The sequence below is a fragment of the Herpailurus yagouaroundi genome, unplaced genomic scaffold (assembly GCF_014898765.1).
Source record: "Herpailurus yagouaroundi ecotype Mexico unplaced genomic scaffold, PumYag 29, whole genome shotgun sequence".
NCBI lineage: Eukaryota > Metazoa > Chordata > Mammalia > Carnivora > Felidae > Herpailurus > Herpailurus yagouaroundi.
In genome coordinates this window covers 45,678,735-45,696,444 of record NW_024412377.1, presented here as the reverse complement: position 1 = coordinate 45,696,444, position 17,710 = coordinate 45,678,735, and the positions used below count along the sequence as shown (strand labels likewise).

Below are 17,710 nucleotides of genomic sequence, written 5' to 3'. Positions count from 1 at the left end.
TTCATTCATTTGGTCAATTTTTAAAGAACACCTGTTATATGCAGCTCACTTTGCCAGGCACTGGGAATTCATCAGTGAACAAGGTAGACCTACTTTTTCTTCTAGGAGCTTAAAGATAAGCAGGGAGGAAGGCCTTATATAGCTGTGAGATAGTTGTGGATGAGATTTAGTCTGGGAGAGGGTTGAGGCCCCTCAAAGATAGCCCATGGTCCCCAGATATTAAATGTCTTTTTGTCTACACTGATGATGATGGTAATGATGGTGATGATGATGATTATAGTGGTAATTACAAATACTTACTGAGTGCATATTTGGGCTATATATTACTATACACACTTTATAACATATTGTCTTGCTTGATTGTCATAATACCAATGAGGAGGTAGATAATATCACACTATTCCTTCTTTTACAGATGAGGCAATGAAAGTTCAGAAAGGTTAGGTAACTTGGCTAATGTCACACAGCTAATAAATATAAAGCCAGAACTTAAAAGTAGGACTGTTTGACCTCAAATCACCCTTCCCAACCACTGTACCACCTGTCTAAACAGAGGCTGTGGAAACCAAATGTGACCAGGTGGGGCACTGAGACAGCAGAAGAGAGATACCAAAGAAAGTGCATTAAGGTTGGCTGTCTAGAAAGTGTAGTCAGATTTATCAGCATAGAAGAACAAGGAGACAAAAGAACACTTCCTTCTCACGACTGATAGCAGCACAGAGCTGGGAGCTTGGGTTAACTGTCCCATGGACCAAACCTTCCAACTCTAATACTTTACAGGAGTTAATATGCAATCACATGGAGGGAATGGTTGGCTGTGCTGATCCTCAAATATCCCACTAAGACCTGGGATGACCTGACCTCACTGTCTCTCCCTCAGCTTCCTTATGGACTAGAAATTATAATTAAAATGAAATGCCATCAATGTATAATTAACAAGGTAGCCAATAGGAGCTTGAGAGCCTGAGTTTGACTTCCAGGTCTATTGTAGGCAAGATTTAAACTCAAGCCCTCTTGTCAAGAACCACCAGCCCCACCTTTGCTCCTTCCTTTCATTTCCCACCCTCAGCAGCCACACTGCACGGTACTAAGCACATGTACGTCAGAGCTCTTTGGTCCTGGAGGGGAACCCCAGCTCCATCACTTTATAGACTTTGTGACTTTTGAAAATTCCCTGCTCTTTCTGAACCCTCAGATTCTTCATCTGAAAATGGGGATAATATTATCAAGGACCATGGTAAGGGTTTAGTCGATAACACATGTAAGTATTTCTCATAGCGCCTGGAGTGCAGCGATTCAATGGATTATAGTAGTTATTGCCAGTGTATTCATCAGGGGTTTTAGGAATTCTGGGTCAGTGGCTCCCAGTGGGTTAGGCTAGCCTGGTTGTCCTATTCTTACTCCCATCTTACTAGGTTTTTGTCAGATTCCTGAGAGCCAGACAGACTCCATGGACTAGGTGCCTGCCTTCCTCCTCTGCAGCTCAGTCACATAATCTATCTGAGCCTCAGTTCCCACATCTGTAAAATGTGGATGATAAATTCTACCTTGCTTACTCCACAGGAGTATTATGACATTCAAGAGCCAGCAGTGTGATTCATAAGAAATTTCACATAAACCATAACAGGTTGAAAATGGGAGGAATTGCTGTTACTGTTATTAACCCCCCAGGAGGTACCATATGGTCCATATTGAAAGAGAATCAGCACCTTCAATGTTTCTCAAACTGGAGTCTGCTGGACCCTTCTTAAATTCTCAGAGGTCTGCTAGTTCTCTATAAGCATTTTAAAATGTACTGATTTGTTTCAATGAAACTCTAATCATCAATATTAATAATTTTGCAATTTGTCCCATGTTGTGAGTACTCATTTTTACAATTCCAGTGATACCGAAACATTTATGTATTTGCTCAATGTTTCCCAAACTGGCTCTGCAGATGCATTGCAGGAGTCCACAGGCCCTCTGTTTTGAGAAATGCTAGTTTGGTCTAAGATTTGTTGCTGATGTGTCACAAAGGCAAAAGTTGTAACTCAGGAGGGCCCTGACAGGTAGATGTCTGCTTTGACCACAGTGTCAGAGCAGCGAATGAACACGGAGTCAGTACTGGGGTTTGGAGGAAGACAGACAGCCAGACTGGATAGCCTGGCTCTTTGGAGGGCTCCAGGGCCTAGGTGCTTCTTTAAGAAATAATGGCATAGCTCTCCAATTTCTGCAAGGTTCAAGTACACTTTATGGACATACCACTGCTCTAGAAATATAAATACACATCTATCCTATCATATATAAAATATGAATACATAAGCACATATGTGTGTGTGTGTATGTCTGTGTGTGTGTATGTCTGTGTATGTGTGTATACACACATACACACAATAAGTGACATACAGTTGGGCAGATTTAGTATATGTGGTAAGAATCTCCCACCTATGTAGAACATGTTCAACTTTCCAACACATGGTGACATTCAGCATCACCTTTGATCTCTCCAATGACACTATAGTGTGCAGATCAGGAACTATCATTCCCATCTGATGGGTCAGAAAACTGATGGCTGGAGAGTTACCCAAGATCACAAAGCCAGCTGATGGTGGTGTCTGGACAAAAAGCAGGGGTTGGGGGGTGGAAGGTTCATGCTATTTTTTTTAACTCCGTGTACATAAAGCTCTCCTCTCTAACCACAGTCTCTTTCCTTCCTCTCTTCCAGCAGCCCCCCAAAGCTGGCTATTTGAATCCCTCCAAAGTGATCTGTTAGAAAAATGCTGTTGGCTGCTTTAAAGCCCATGCATTCCATTTCTCTTGTGCAGAGAGAACTGTGAAATAAAAGTGTAGCTCCCTCCTTTTGTTAAACCTTTCAAAAGCGTCCTTGGTTTCTAACTCTATAATTACACCCTAATCACAAACACTCTGAAGGAGGGGGTCAGTTCCATGCAGCAGCAGGCTAATTATGTGGCGGAATTTCTAAAAATTATCATCTTATAAATTGCGTTATTTCTCTGAAGGAGGAAGAAAAACACACACCGCATACTCGCCTATGTTTCGAACTGAATTAATTAGTAATTTGAAGCCTAATTATCAACTAATCTATTGGAACATGTAAGTCTTTTGTATTTGGATGGTATATGCAATTTGCATCCTATTAGCTGGCAGTTGTAAGGATCTGAGAGCTCATTAGGTCAGAAGAAGAAGAATCCAGATCAGAAGGATACAGAAACCCAAGGGGCTGACTTGGTGATGCTGTGACCAAGGGGTCACTTGGCAACAGATGGAGGCTGGCAACTTAATTATCTGGGGTCTTTCGGTGGCTCTGAGGCCACTGATATGTAATTTCTATCTTACCCCAGAGAGGTGATTATGCATGCCCGCACCACTGTTCTGTGTATTCTCAAGCAGCAGGGTGCCTGCACCTTGTGTACTGAGAGGCATCCTGGAGTAGTGCATAAGGCTTTGGATGCTGCTGGCTAACCTTGGTGGTAGGCCTAGCTATATTCCTGGCCCGCTGTGTGCCCCTGGCCATGCCACCTTGCTGGTTCTGTTTCTCTCCGAGCAAATGAGCTTTAGATGGCAATGACTTCCAAAGTCCCTTCTAGCCCTAAGGATCTGCGATTTGAGGGATGTCAAGGTTTTGCTTCATTACAAAGTCAGAAATTCCATCCTTGGAAATGTCTTTTTTAGGGTGAGACTCTTGGTTCCTTAAAAGTCTCTAGACAGCCCACCCCCATTTAAAATGCAAATACCTCTGAGAAAAGTAGCATATTTAGCTATTAATGTCTGGGTCTAAATTAACCTATTTCAATAAGCCCTTCTTATTTCCAGTCCTGTGTCTGAAATATTGGAGCAGCCAAGGCAAGGGAGTTTTGAAGGGAAAGAAGGTTTAGGCAGGGACCTGTTTGAAAATGGAGATCAGGTCAGAAAGAATAAAAGGGGCGCCTGGGTGGATCGGTTGGTTAATTGTCTGGCTCTTGATTTCAGCTCAGGTCATGATTTCATGGTTCATGACTTTGAGCCCTGCATCAGACTCTGTGCTGACAGTGCAGAGCCTGCTTGAAATTCTCTCTCTCTTTCTCTTTCTGCCCCTACCCCACCTGCACTCTCTCTCAAAAATAAATAAGTAGACATTTTTAAAACAAACAAACAAACAAACAAACAAACAAAAAAGAATAACAGAACTGAAGGCTCAGGCAGGATACTGTGACACCATTTTTAGATTCTGCAATTTTGCCCCTTACCTACAGCCAGACCCTATGTCATTGTTCTACTAATGACCTTTGTTCCAGAAATAACTAGAAAATAGCAATCTTTTGTGCCATTAATAATTAATAGTACTCACAGAAATGATACAAAATAATGTGCCTAAAACTAACATGATACACTTTGTTATAGATAAAAAGTTAAAAATCACATCTTAATAGAAACAGAAAATTACAAAGACAAGCCGGGATAATAAGCGAACTTTGTAGAAAAAAACTACATTGGGGAAAACAGATAATTGCTCATACTGTCACATGGCAAAATGTGTTATTGATTAAAATATTTTAATCAGTATAAAAACTTATTATTGACTTGATGGGAAATATATCCACTTTGGAAAATAATTTTTGGAGTTTCTCAAGATGTTAAACAGAGTTACTATATAACCCAGCAATTCCACTCCTAGCTATACACTCAAGGGAAAAACTTGTACCTTATTCATAATTCAAATTCATAATTCACAAAGCTGTGGCATTATTCATAATAGTTAAAAAGTGAAAAACATCCAAATGTTTAGCAACAAATGAATGGGTAAACAAAATGCAATATAGCCACATAACAGAATATTATTCGGCAATGAACAGAAGTGAAGTATTATATGTGCTACAATATGGATGAACTTTGAAGTCATTATGCTAAGTGAAAGAAGCATGTCACAAAAGACCAAATACTGTATGATTCCATTTCTATGCAATGTCCAGAATATGCAAATACTTAAAAAGTAGATTGCTAGTTGGCTAGGGCTGGGAGATTTGCAGGGCAATGGGGAGCAAGTGCTAATTGGTCTAGGGTTTCTTTTTTGGGATGATGAAAAAGTTTTGTTTTTGTTTTTTAACATTTACTTATTTTTTTGAGACAGAGAGAGACAGAGCTTGAACGGGGGAGGGTCAGAGAGAGGGAGACACAGAATCTGAAATAGGCCCCAGGCTCCGAGCTGTCAGCACAGAGCCTGACGCGGGGCTCGAACTCACAGACCGTGAGATCGTGACCTGAGCCGAAGTCGGATGTTCAACCGACTGAGCCACCCAGGTGCCCCTGATGAAAAAGTTTTAAATTTAGATTTGGGTGAAAAGTTTTAAAGTTAGATTTATAATTCTGTTAATATACTAAAAAGCGATGAATTATATACTTTACATAGACACATAGTATGGTATATGAATTACATCTTCTTAAAGCTCTTTCAAAAATGGGACCGGGGCACCTGGGTGCCTCAGTCAGTTAAGCGGCTGACTTCAGCTCAGGTCATGATCTCACAGTTCGTGAGTTCGAGCCCCGTGTCAGGCTCTGTGCTGGCAGCTCGGAGCCTGGAGCCTGCTTCGGATTCTGTGTCTCCCTCTCTCTGTGACCCTCCCCTGCTTATGCTCTGTCTCTCTCTGTCTCAAAAATAATTAAAAAAAAAACATTTAAAAAAAATAAAATAAAAAATGGGACTAAAAGCAAAATGAAATTGTGTTTGGTTTTGGATAAAATTCCAGAAGAATCAAACTTCGTAATAAAAAAAAAAAGGTATATGGTCAAAACATGACCTAGGAAGAATAGAATTGCCAGAAATCATAGCCACAAAAGAAAACTCATAATGGCATGTTGTTATTAAGTAAAATTTAGTATGAATAAAAATTATTTGATGAATCAAATCTTCACAACATTGAAAATAATCGTGCCCAATAAAAAGAACTTCAAATATATTAAAATGAAAACATTTCTTAAAAAGACAGGCTTAATCTATACCACCTAGAAAAGGGAACAAAAAATGAAATTGACATAATATCATTCATGTTGGAAAACTGCTTCCAGTTAAAGATTTGTCAATAGTAGTATAATTGTGATTTTAATGTTTATTTATAAACAGTAAAACTGTCACTGGTGTCAAAATAAAGGATCAAAAACAGTGGGGTGGAAGCATCTTGTATCATTCAAAGATGTGGTGGTTTTGTCCCTATTGTCAAGGGGCAGAGCTCATTAAATCTGCAATTGTGATGACTGTCTCTTCCAAGGAAGGTTAGAGGTTTACCAATAGTGTGTGGATGTGGAAGGGAAAAGGTAAACTTAGTATTGCAGCTCTGAATTGCCCTCTCCAATCACGCAGTTCCCATCATCCGGGGATCACAGAAGCAAGCTAGGGCCCAAATGTGCAAAGACATATAAGCTGAGAGCCTGAGTATACTGTACTCACCAGATTTGCAAGGATGTAGTGGTAGCCGATGCCATTCTTCTCCAGCTTGATAATCTACGAAACACAGCAGGAAGGGATTCATCAATCAGATTAGCAATTAATGCTACAGTAATAATAATAGCAGCTAACATTAATTGAATGCTTACAATGTACTGAAACTACAATATCACAAACATCCAATGATGGTGGCATTATTGATATACTCATTTTACAGATGGAGAATTGAGGCATAGAGAGATTAAATAAATTCCCTAAGGCTACCCAGCTATTAAGTGGCAGATGCAGAATACGAAATCAGCTTTGTCTGATACCAGTGGTGGGGCAGTGTTATTATAACCCCCCAAATTCAGACGAAATGCTCATTTCACTTCTTCCATAAAGCCTTTCCCTAGATGGAGATTATTTTCTTGTAAGAATCTTATGCTGTGTTGAATTTCCTGTCACTGTCATGACAATATCTGCTCCTTGGATGGACAGATGGGTGTAGGTGGATGGTCAGATGGATAGGTTCTTGATCTTGAACTCCTTGCATGAATGATATTCAGATCCCAGTCCCTTCTTTCCCTGAATATTATGCCTTCTTCCCTAAACCAGTTGAGGACCCAGACATTAACTGACCACTCAACCTGGAAGCTGGAAGGGAATGTCAGGGTCATCTGGTCTGATCTTTGACTATACAGAGTGTAAGTTAGACCTAGAAAGGGGAAATTATTTGCCCAGATCCTGTAGTAGTCAGGTAGCGCTGTTAGGATAGGAACCTGACTGTTGTGAGTCTTTGTACAAACACCTGATTGTGGTTAATCATTAAGAGCCAGGGTCCCCCCAAACCCTTCCATCCTGAATGTGCAAACTATTTGTAATCATGGTGGTGGTGGTGGGGGGGGAATGTTTGTGGAAAGAATTATCCAGAGGTTTTCTCGGGCAGCCAGACATACTACCCAGTGAGGGATAGCTAAGACCAGGTCTTGGTTTAGCCCGAGCTCAGCCTGCAAGTTAACTTGATCTATTTCTTTATTTTTTAATCATGAAATTGGGGTTAGAACATTCTGCTCAGTTCCACTCCTGCACTGTTACAAGAAGGAATAAAACATATGAGAAGCACTTGGGCTTCTTGTCTAACTGAATAAATTTTCAAGGTTATTAAAATCCACATTCAGACATCTACTTAATTGGATGTATGTGCATAGCAGCTCACATATTTTTTTTATGTTGGGAATAATTAAGTGCAAGCACACACAATGAATGTTCTGAAACAGTAGATAGATTGTGAAATTCCAGACCATGGAGCTCAAATACTATTGGGATGATAGTTTTATTAATAATTTTTCATTACTTTTCCATCTTCTTGTCAAACGGTTTGCTACCCTTTCAACAATAAGATGCCTTCATCAAAAACCTGTTCAGCTTCTAGTAAACACAAAACAGGCAAATAAAAGATATTTCAAAGCCTACCACATTTAGGCATTGGATAAGAATAGCCTCTGCAAGATGAAATTACCAATTGAAACATAAGCAACAGATGATGATGACTACTGATTGATAAAAATTAGTAATTTCATATGGTTCAACATATTGCCAACCTTTCCACCCATTTATTCACCTACCTACCCGTTGCTCTATCTTCCCTCTTTTCCTGCCTTCCTTTCACAAACATTTATTAAGTGCTTACTATGTACCAAGCACTGCACTGCGGACAGCGTGGGAAGTGAGTCATGTGGTACTTGCTCTTCCGGAGGTCCCACTTTACTGGAAGGAAACCCACAGTAAATAGATGAAGAGGTGAATGCCCCCAGCTTACAAACTGAAATGGGTGTTATGAGGGTAATGTATAATTTCACTTGGAGCCCATAGCCTTGCTGACCCCATTCTTTCAAAGCTCATTTCCACTGTATTGCTTTAATTCATAATCTTTGTGTCTGGAATGTCCTTTCCCATTCTCTCTGATTATTCATCACCTTTATGGCTGAGCTCTAATCCCAGCTACTCTGTATAACCTTCTCTGATTAATTAATCCAACCAAGAGATATTTATTGAACATGGACGATATGCCAAGCACTATGCTATGTGCGGGGGCCAACCTATGAATACGAGAGGCAAGGTCCTCGTGCCCTCAAGAAGCTGAGCTGATGTTTTAGTAGGGATACAGATGGTAAATATATAAACAGATAAGTGAACAAGATTTCAGCACGCTAGAAGCACTACAAAGACAGTAAAACAGGGTGATGTGATGGATGGCCTAATCCTGGTGTCTCTCATCTCTAACTCATTCTGAACTTAATGATTCCACTATATAATTTGGTGTCTAATATATTGAAAAAGCATTATATTCTAATAACCCAATTCCTTGCTCACAAACCTTCTCTGATTCTTGACTGTCTACAGAATAAACCCCAAACTCCTTAGAATGCTTTCCAAAGATAGTCACGATCGTGTGTTCATCCTTCTGTCACTGTCTCCCAGTAGGCACTCAGCATCCTTCACCTGGCTTATTAAATCATCCTAGCAACCTCAGCCCTCACATGCCCTCTGGGCCTCCCTATATGCCCTCCTTTCCAACTTAATGGCTTTTATCCAGCCAATGTCTACCTATAAATATTCAAACCTATCTCACATTTGGGATCTTTCCTTAGAGCCTTCATTGATTCCCTCTTCTTTCCATGTACTCAAAAAAATATTTATTGACTACCTACAACATACCAAGCACCGTTCAAGGCACCATGGATACCACAGGGAAGAAAATGAAACAAAAATCCTTGCCCTCCTAATGCTGATATTCTAGTTGGGAGCCTGGAGACAGATAGGCAATTCCCCACCTGGAATTTAGAATCACTATCTCCCTCTTTAGGTTAGGCAGGACGTTTGTATTGGACCGAAAAGATCCCGATTCGAATGCTCAATGCCAAGCTGTCAGACTGCCAGCCGTTATTAGTTGCAAGCTCGAGACTCACCATTGTCACTAACTAGCTGTCTGAACCCAAGGCAAATCAACCAATGTGACCATCAGTTATCCCATCTGTAAAGTGTGAATGCACGCAGTAAACCGAATGATCTGTAAGATCCTTTCAGCTCTTTGGTCTTGCTTTTTCAGAACAGAAGAATCTAACGGTTGAGTTAATATACTATACCCTAAAATGCCCACATAAACAAGTCACTTCCTTACAAAACAAGTTTGTCTTGTAGTTATACAAGGTATAACTACAGGTAGTTATAACAGCAGAGGCTGAAACAATATTTTGGGGAAAGTTGGGCCTTATAACCAGACTGAGATGGGTTTGACTTCCTGCTTTTCTTATATGCTAGCTGTGAAATCCCAGGCAAGTATAGTCCCTTGTTTCTTCATTTAGAAAATAGGGGGACTGATAGAAGCAGTTTTATAGAGTTGATATGAGGATGAGGTGGCATTATGCATGGAAAGGGCTTGGCATGGTGCTGGTATGTGGCAAGTGCTCAGAAAATAGTGGCACCAGCTATTGTCTTTATTACAACAGAGGGCAAGTTATCAGTCTATTAAGAATACCTAATTATCATTCAGCACTTCTCCCAACTCCTATTTCTCCAATCTTTTTATCAGCTTTGTAGAACAGGGGCCATCATCCTCTTTAACAGATGAGGACACTTATGCCCAAAGAGGGAAATAACTCAAGAAGGCAGTACTAGCTGGTGCTATAAAAAGCAAAAGTAGGAAATGCTTACATATGTCACTCTTTGTGGGGCAGGCTCTGTTCTAGGTATTTTACATGACTAGATTCTTTTCACTCTCACAGAAGCCCTCTGAAGGAAGCTGTAATTATTATTGTGCCCATTTCACAGATCATGAATCCAAGGCACGGATGAAAAACCTGGCCCAAGACCCCATTGCTAGTAAATACTAGAGCTGGGTTCTATCTCCAAGCCACTCTGTCTCCAGGTTCTCTCTGCTTAACCATTTTCCTATACTGATTCATTTAACCAGCTTTCAAATCCCTTGACTCCAATCTGGGGAACTCCCATCTCATGGAAACAATTTTTGCTGGCTTCTCTTTCCAAGAGGGAGGCCAGATCCACCCTTTGTAGAGCAGACTACATAATTAATGCCTTAAACAATCCCTGAGTTTTAAAATCTCCTCTGTTCTGTTGCTGAGGCCTCTGAGTGATTGCTGAGCTGGTAGCAAGACTCCTGATGGGGGTCCCAGGGTCTTGAAAGGCCATCAACAAGCTCTGTCATATTGTCAAGTACCTAAAACTATTATCTTTATCTACTTTCTTGCTATCTCACCTGAACACACTGGTGTCATTCATAAATATAGGAGACTGACACAGAGGCCTGTTACTTGTACAGTGGGTACATGCTCCAGCTCTGATGATGGTGAGAACCATGGTTTAGAGACCTCTGGCTAAAAGCAGTTGAAGTTACAGTGCCCTTTCCCAGAATGTACCATCAATAGACTTCTCAGACACATGAATGTGTTCAAGGAAACAGGAGGAAGAGAAGTGCTTCCTGCTGCTTTGGACTCTTAAGACAGGTCAGTGGGCCAAATGAATGAGATGCTGATGGCTAGACCAGGGAGTGACAGAACCCAGAGCTAAACCCAGGAATCTGGCTCTCCAGGCTGTGTTCCCCATGTTCGCGAGATCTAAAGTGCAACGTCATCTCCCTTCTACCATAAAGGGAAACAAGGGGGTAAGTTTTTGGTCAACTGATCTGAGAACAACTTGAAGGCCTACTGTCAAGTCTCTCATTGTTTGTGCTATTTCATAAAAATTCAGAATGAGGGGCGCTTGGGTGGCTCAGTCGGTTAAGCCTCTGACTTCCGCTCAGGTCGTGATCTAGCTGTTCGTGAGTTCAAGCTCCGCGTCGGGCTCTGTGCTGACAGCTCAGAGCCTGGAGCCTGCTTCCGATTCTGTGTCTCTCTTCCTCTCTCTCTCTGCCCTTTCCCCACTCACACACATACATACTCTCTCTCTCTCTCTCTCTCTCTCAAAAAAATAAACACTAAAAATTTTTTTAAAAATTCAGAATTAAAATTTATAAATTACGGAATACCAGGAAGTCACCTATCTCATCTAATCAAGAGCTCTCTTTGTCACATTCAAGGCAGAAGGCCATCCAGCCCATTCTTAAACCATTGCCCTCACCCACTCTGAGCCTTTGCTCCTCTTACTACCTGGCCCAAGATAGCGTTGAGACGTTCTGATTCACAGTCCACCACCACTAGCCGCTCCTTTTTCTTTTCCAGGTCCTGAAAGAGCATCCGGTATCCCTCCTCTGTGGTTGTCAAAATGTTGACTGCTGTCACCTGCCAGTTCTTCTCAGCAGCTGTGTCCAGTACTTTCTGCAGGACGGACAAACCTGGAAATTGGGTAAGACAAGAGAAGTGGCAATCAGGATACACAGGTACCACCCCGCCTCCACTCAGCACCCACCTCCCTTGTCTCCCCCAACCTGACTCGTCCACCAAGCTCAGCTCCAGCTTTCTCTCACTGTGCAAGTCTGAGCTCACTGAAGGCAGGCAGTGGGTCTCTTTTGTGCTTCTGTTTCCAGAATTTAGCAGGCAGTGTGATTAAAATAGAACCCAAGGCTGAAATCCTCATGCTACGTACAATATGCTGGTTAAACAGCCTCGCACAGACTACCTCGCTTCTTCAAACTTTAGTTTTTTTTTAAGGGCAAAATGGTGATGTTAAAAATTCCTACCTCAGTGTCATCATGAGTGTTAAATGAAAATGTCTGATACATGGCAAGGATTTTAGAAATATTAATTATTATTGGGCATTTAGTAGCTGCTTATTAAATGTGCCAACCCAGTATCCAAATAGGCACCTAATAACTGTAAATTCATGAATGTTTGATATGTATCAATACCTAATACTTTGCCTTTTACATAGTAGGTATTCAATCAGTGGGTACTGAATTAAATTATTCTCTTCTGATTTATAGTTAAAGGACAGAGGAGCCTGTACTCAATGCTACTTTGTTTCGCCTTTAAGACATAAATGGTGTCTTAGTTTAGTACTGCTGCTGTAACAAATCACCTCAAACTCAGCGGTCTAAAACAACACACATTTATCATCTTATATTGACACAGGTCAGTTTGAAGTGAATCTTCTTGAGCTAAAATCAAGGTGTTGATGGGGCTGCGTTTGCGTTCTGGAGGTTCTACGGGAGAACATTTTCTCACCTTTCCAACTTCTAGAGGCTGCTCGCATTCCTTGGTTTATGGCCCCTTCCAACTTCAAAACCAGCAGTGACTGGTCAAGCCTGTCACACATCACCCTCTGACACTGACTCTCCTGCCTCCACCTGCCCCATTTGAGAGCCCCTGTGATTATACTAGGCCCACGTGAATAATCCAAGATAATCTCTCTGAGGTCAGTGGATGAACAACATATATCCCATCTGTAACCTTAATCCCTCTTGCCATCCAATAGAACATATTTAAGGTTCCCCAAATTCTCAGAGTATAGGCATCTTTAGAGGGGAAGATGGAAGTCAATTTCCTGCCTACTTTAGATGGTTATTTCACTCTTGCATTACTCCTCAGTCTTTTGTGCGTACATCATTTCTGTCTCCCTGTAACACTGCTAATCCCTCCTGCAGTGACCAATATGGTGCCTGGCCTTAGGAATCATCTACAGATTGATCGGTTCTGTTACGCCTTCTTGTCACTGTTTCTTTTTTTAGTACAAGTTGTTTGGTGTGCTTAAGCCTCACTTTTACTGAAAACGTACTACGTGTCTGGTGCCATTCTACTAGCTTTCTTGTTTTCAGTTTACTTAATCCTGTGAGATACATATCATTATTATCACCATTGCACCACAGATGTGAAAACCGAGGCTCAGAGAGATTTAGTCATTGGCCCAAGGTCACATAGCTAGCAAATGGCAGAGCTCTGAGCTCAGAGTTCTGAGACAGGCAGAGTCCTGTCATGAGCCTGGGTGCTTCTGCTAACCCCAGAGGGGACTCTCTATAATCAAAATTATATTTTTCTGGATTTGGGGAAGTAGGTTTGCCCCTTCCAGGCCTCAAGATTCAGTAGGCTGTGGGCTGTCATGAAATATCCCTTCTGCAGGCAATCCTCCCAATGACTGCTGTCTGAGAAGGGAAATCCTCAAAATGAGGAGAATCGAGGGAAAATTGAAGAAAACAGAATGTTTCTGGGTCTCTTCTGCTAGCTCCTCCTCATTGAATAATGCCTGCCTAGCATTGCCCAAAACACAGTCTCACAAGCCATTGTTCTACTCAAAAGTCTTGTAAGCCTTCCTACAGGAACCTCTTGCAAAACCTCCCTTTCACTCAGGGCAAAACTACCCTTCCTCAGTTTCCACACTTTGCACAATCCATTTATTTATTTATACCAATAATGACTAGGTTCTGAAGACCAGACCGTTTAGTATATAAGGGAAAGGCAGGAGAGTATAATACAACCACCACAGGTATCAGAAAAAAAGAGAAAGTTCCTATTTAAGGATTCGGGGATAGAGAAGCAGTGTTTGAGCAGCTGCAAAAGAGGGGAAGGATTCGCATATGTAGATCTGGGAAAGGAGGTGCATTCCAGAAAAGAGGAACAGCATGAGGAAAGATGCAGAGAAGAAAAAGGCATAGGAAACATTTGGAAAATGTGACATAAAATTCAAAATGAAAGTGGGAGCAGAACTAGAAGGGCCTGGAGGGGTGATGGTGATGATGGTGATGATGATGATGGCAGTTAATATGTATGGAGGATTCTGAGCACTTGTATCCCAGGCACTGACAGGAACTTTCTAGTCACCCCATGCAATCCTCACAGCAACTTTAGGAGGTAGAGATTAGGTTCATCTTATGATAGAGATGAGGGGATGAAGGCATAGAAAATTTTATCTCCAACTCATTCTGAATTTTAACCCAAACTGAGGCGGAGAGAGCTTGTGCAAAGACAAACAGTGGGAGAGGAGAGGACACAGAATTTAGATTCAGGTTTGTCTGACTCTAGAGTCTGTGCTCCTAACACCTACACCATAAGTCATGAGCCATTCAATGGAGGCCCTTGGGCTTTGAGCCTGGACTCAGGAGCCATGGAAGCTTGGCAAGCTGTAGAGTGACATGGTGTGTTAAGAGAATTACTCTCTCAAAGGATGTGTTTCCACACTGTGAGTTGGAAATTAGCCATGAGCAACCAGTCCACAGAAATAAAGAATTTCTGGATCATTCCTCCCTTGCTTTTCAATGAGGCAGGGAGGCATCATTCTCCTTCCTCTGGCAATTTTCTCTCCAATCTCAACAGTCTCCCTCCCCTAACCCTTGGCTTACCCCGGTCGGCATCATAAATGTAGACGAATTTCTGCCACTTGTAATGGTCGATGATGCTGATAAGAGCATCCTGCAGCTCAGGGCGTAGCTGAAGGACAAACTGATTGGAGGTGTCAACGGGGAAGCTCGGTGTGATGAAGCAGACGTGGAGGGCCCCACAGAAGGAGGTCAGCATGTTGACAGTTCTCCGTTCATAAAACCCAAAGATGGCGTAGACTCCTTTAGAGAACTGGGAACAGACTGGAGGAGAAGAAGAGAAGGATTAATAGAAGATGCTGCAAGGAAACTGGCAGATGGTTCCCGAACTAATCCATCCACTGGTTCATCCATCCCAACTCATCATCCTTCCATTCATCTATCATCTGGCCATTCACCCATCCAACCAATCTATCCATGCGTCCTTCCAACCTACCAGTCTGTCCAACTGCCTTCCCATGTTACATGTCTATGCATCCCACTCACCCAACCATCTGTTTAATCCACATGTCTATCAGTCTCATCCAATATTTAGAAGGTCCCAATTCTATGCCAGACATTGCCATGCTTATTAATGATAAATATACTAAACTATTTTCATATGTTCTCTCTTATGTTCTCTTCATATGTTCCCATTTTCATATGTCTCTTTATCTCTGCGATGATCTTCTTAATGTAGAAGAGGGATGACTGAATCATTTTTAAAAGGGAAAAACTAAGGCTCAGAAAGTTAGCGAACATGTCCAAGATGGCACATCTAGGCCATATCTGAGTTGGGTAGGTATCTTAACCCCCATCCAGTCATCTTTCTATGACACTGCCCATCATGTTAAGGCAAAGCATTAACAGTTGTTACAGAATCAAGGAGTTCTGCCAGCTTGCTGCAGATCCATGTTGAAGAAAACAAGTATTGATGTTCTCGGTTTACCCTTAGCTTGCGGTATACATTTCTCTGCCAGTGTTCACTTTGTGTTTGTACATCCTGCTAGTTGACTTTTCAGACCCCCCCAGTGTATCAGACATAGTAACAGCTTAACTGTATGAACACCCCCATGGGAGCCATTTTGCAAGGACCCAGTCCTGGATTATGCTTTATTACACTGCTGGTTAGAAGATAAAGTTAAAAAACTAAAGTCATAGGGCCAAACCCCAGGTTGGTTAGCTACTAAATTCATTTTAATATGGGATACAGGATGCAGGTTTCATACTCTTCACCCCAGTTGGGTAGGTGACCAACCCTAAAGCTATCTCCCATGCCTGAAATTACCCTCCAAATATGGATGGTGAGGCAGATGAGTCATCCTCAATCACAGTAGTCGTATTTTAGGGTACCTTGCCGTCCTTTCACATATATTAGTCTATCTAGTTCTCATTATAACCCTGGGACTTTGGCATTATCAGTGCTTTTTTTTTTTTTTTTTAAAGATGAAAAGGTGATGCTGTTAGATCTGTTGTTCTCTTTAACACATCGTCTGCTTCCATGACCCCACAGTACCTTGTATGTGGGGTCTCAAATTATGCTGTATAAGCATCGCCCAAATGTGTTCCATAAAACCTTATTCAACAAAATGCTTCTTAAAAAAGAAAAGGCATCCTTGGTCAAATAAACTTGGGAAATGGTGCTCACCTTGTCCGCATTTTGGAGGTGCAAGTTGCACTCTAGTTACATAAAAGATTGTGAGGGATCCTGTTCAACTTTAACCCAGATCTTGTCAAGTCTGTATGTCCCCAGGATCCTTTGTTGGTGAATACTTTTAACATGTTATTGAAGATCCTCTGGTCTATGCTGCACTAAAGAATGCAACTCGCCACCAGTACCCAGTTGCCTATTGTGAGTCTTAGTTCTGATTCAATCCCTGGAGCTAATGGGCTTGAAAGTTCATCTCTTAAAGATTGCAACTGAACTGTATGAGTCATGTGTCTGATCCCCACTGAAAACCAGAATACTGTCTCCAGGAAACCGGGCAGGAACACATTAACATCTGCTTGCATACCTGCAGTTGCTGGGCACTCAGTACCTCTCAAGGTGCCCAGTCCCTGACTGATGACTCTTTGAGACCAGAGGCTCATGGAATATCTTCTCTGAACCCATATTCCATGGCCCTCCCAGTATCTGAAGGGAGTTCTCATGGACTCTAGGCTTATGGCATTTGGTTTTCAGCAAATCCCTTCACCCCTCCGAAGCAAGAGGTATCTTTTTAATTAACAAAACCCAAAACCAAATCAACACAAAACTAACAAAACACAATTTCCCTTCCTTGTGCAAAACCTCTCGTGAGTTTTGAGGTTTCCCATTGCACACAAGAAACATCTGACTGTAACTCAGAGCCTGAATAACTGGCCCCTCAGAACCTTCCTGCCTTATACCCCTCTCCCTGCTCCCTGCTCTAGCTGCACAGGCCTTGGTTCTATTCCTCGGGGCTCTGAGCTCAATCTGCCCTGGACTCAGCAGCAGCTGCTCCCTTCCTCTATCTGCAGGGCTCGGCCCTAGCTCTTTGCAAAGATCACTCCTTTTCTGCAGTTGCATTTCAGGTCAGATCTCACACCCCAGAATGGGCCTTCCTTCATCATCTGTTCTCAGTAGTGACCCTAGCCTCCCCACACCTGCCTATAAGTCTCTGTCACATCACCCTGCCTTATTTCAATCTTTCTTATTATTTGAAATCATTGCCTTTTTCTTTGCTTGTTTATAGTTGTGGCTGCTTAGGTCAATGTTAATCCCTGAAAACGGGGGTCTCGCTTGTGCCCCAGAACCAGCAGAGTGCCTGGGACAGGGAAGGGCTTAATAAGTATTTGTTGAATGGAGGAAAGAATGAATGAATGACGGATGCTTGGCGAGAGGGTCCACAGGACGGGGTATGAAGGGGAGCTGGGCCCGAACAGAGATGACTGTTGGCTCACTCTGGACCCTCCTGCCCCTGTAAAGTAGTTGTTTATTCTTTCCCACTCATACGATTTTCTCTTCCACCCTAATGAGGACAATCTATCTGTTCCCAGCAGACAATAGGTACTGTCTTTAAATATCTATTGTAATTGCCAGAATCAAG

General features: G+C 41.9%; 1 protein-coding gene across 2 annotated transcripts in view; it reads right to left on the bottom strand.

Moving 5' to 3' along the window:
* GRIA1 (glutamate ionotropic receptor AMPA type subunit 1) overlaps nt 1–17,710 on the bottom strand; it is a 307,872-nt gene that overhangs the window by 132,337 nt on the left and 157,825 nt on the right. For both annotated transcript variants that reach the window (XM_040498315.1, XM_040498324.1), the window contains exons 3-5: nt 14,688–14,927; nt 11,566–11,750; nt 6,422–6,475 (exon numbers count right to left, since the gene is read on the bottom strand). In XM_040498315.1, the coding sequence (XP_040354249.1) occupies nt 6,422–6,475; nt 11,566–11,750; nt 14,688–14,927 (479 nt within the window). The remainder of the gene's footprint in view (nt 1–6,421; nt 6,476–11,565; nt 11,751–14,687; nt 14,928–17,710) is intronic.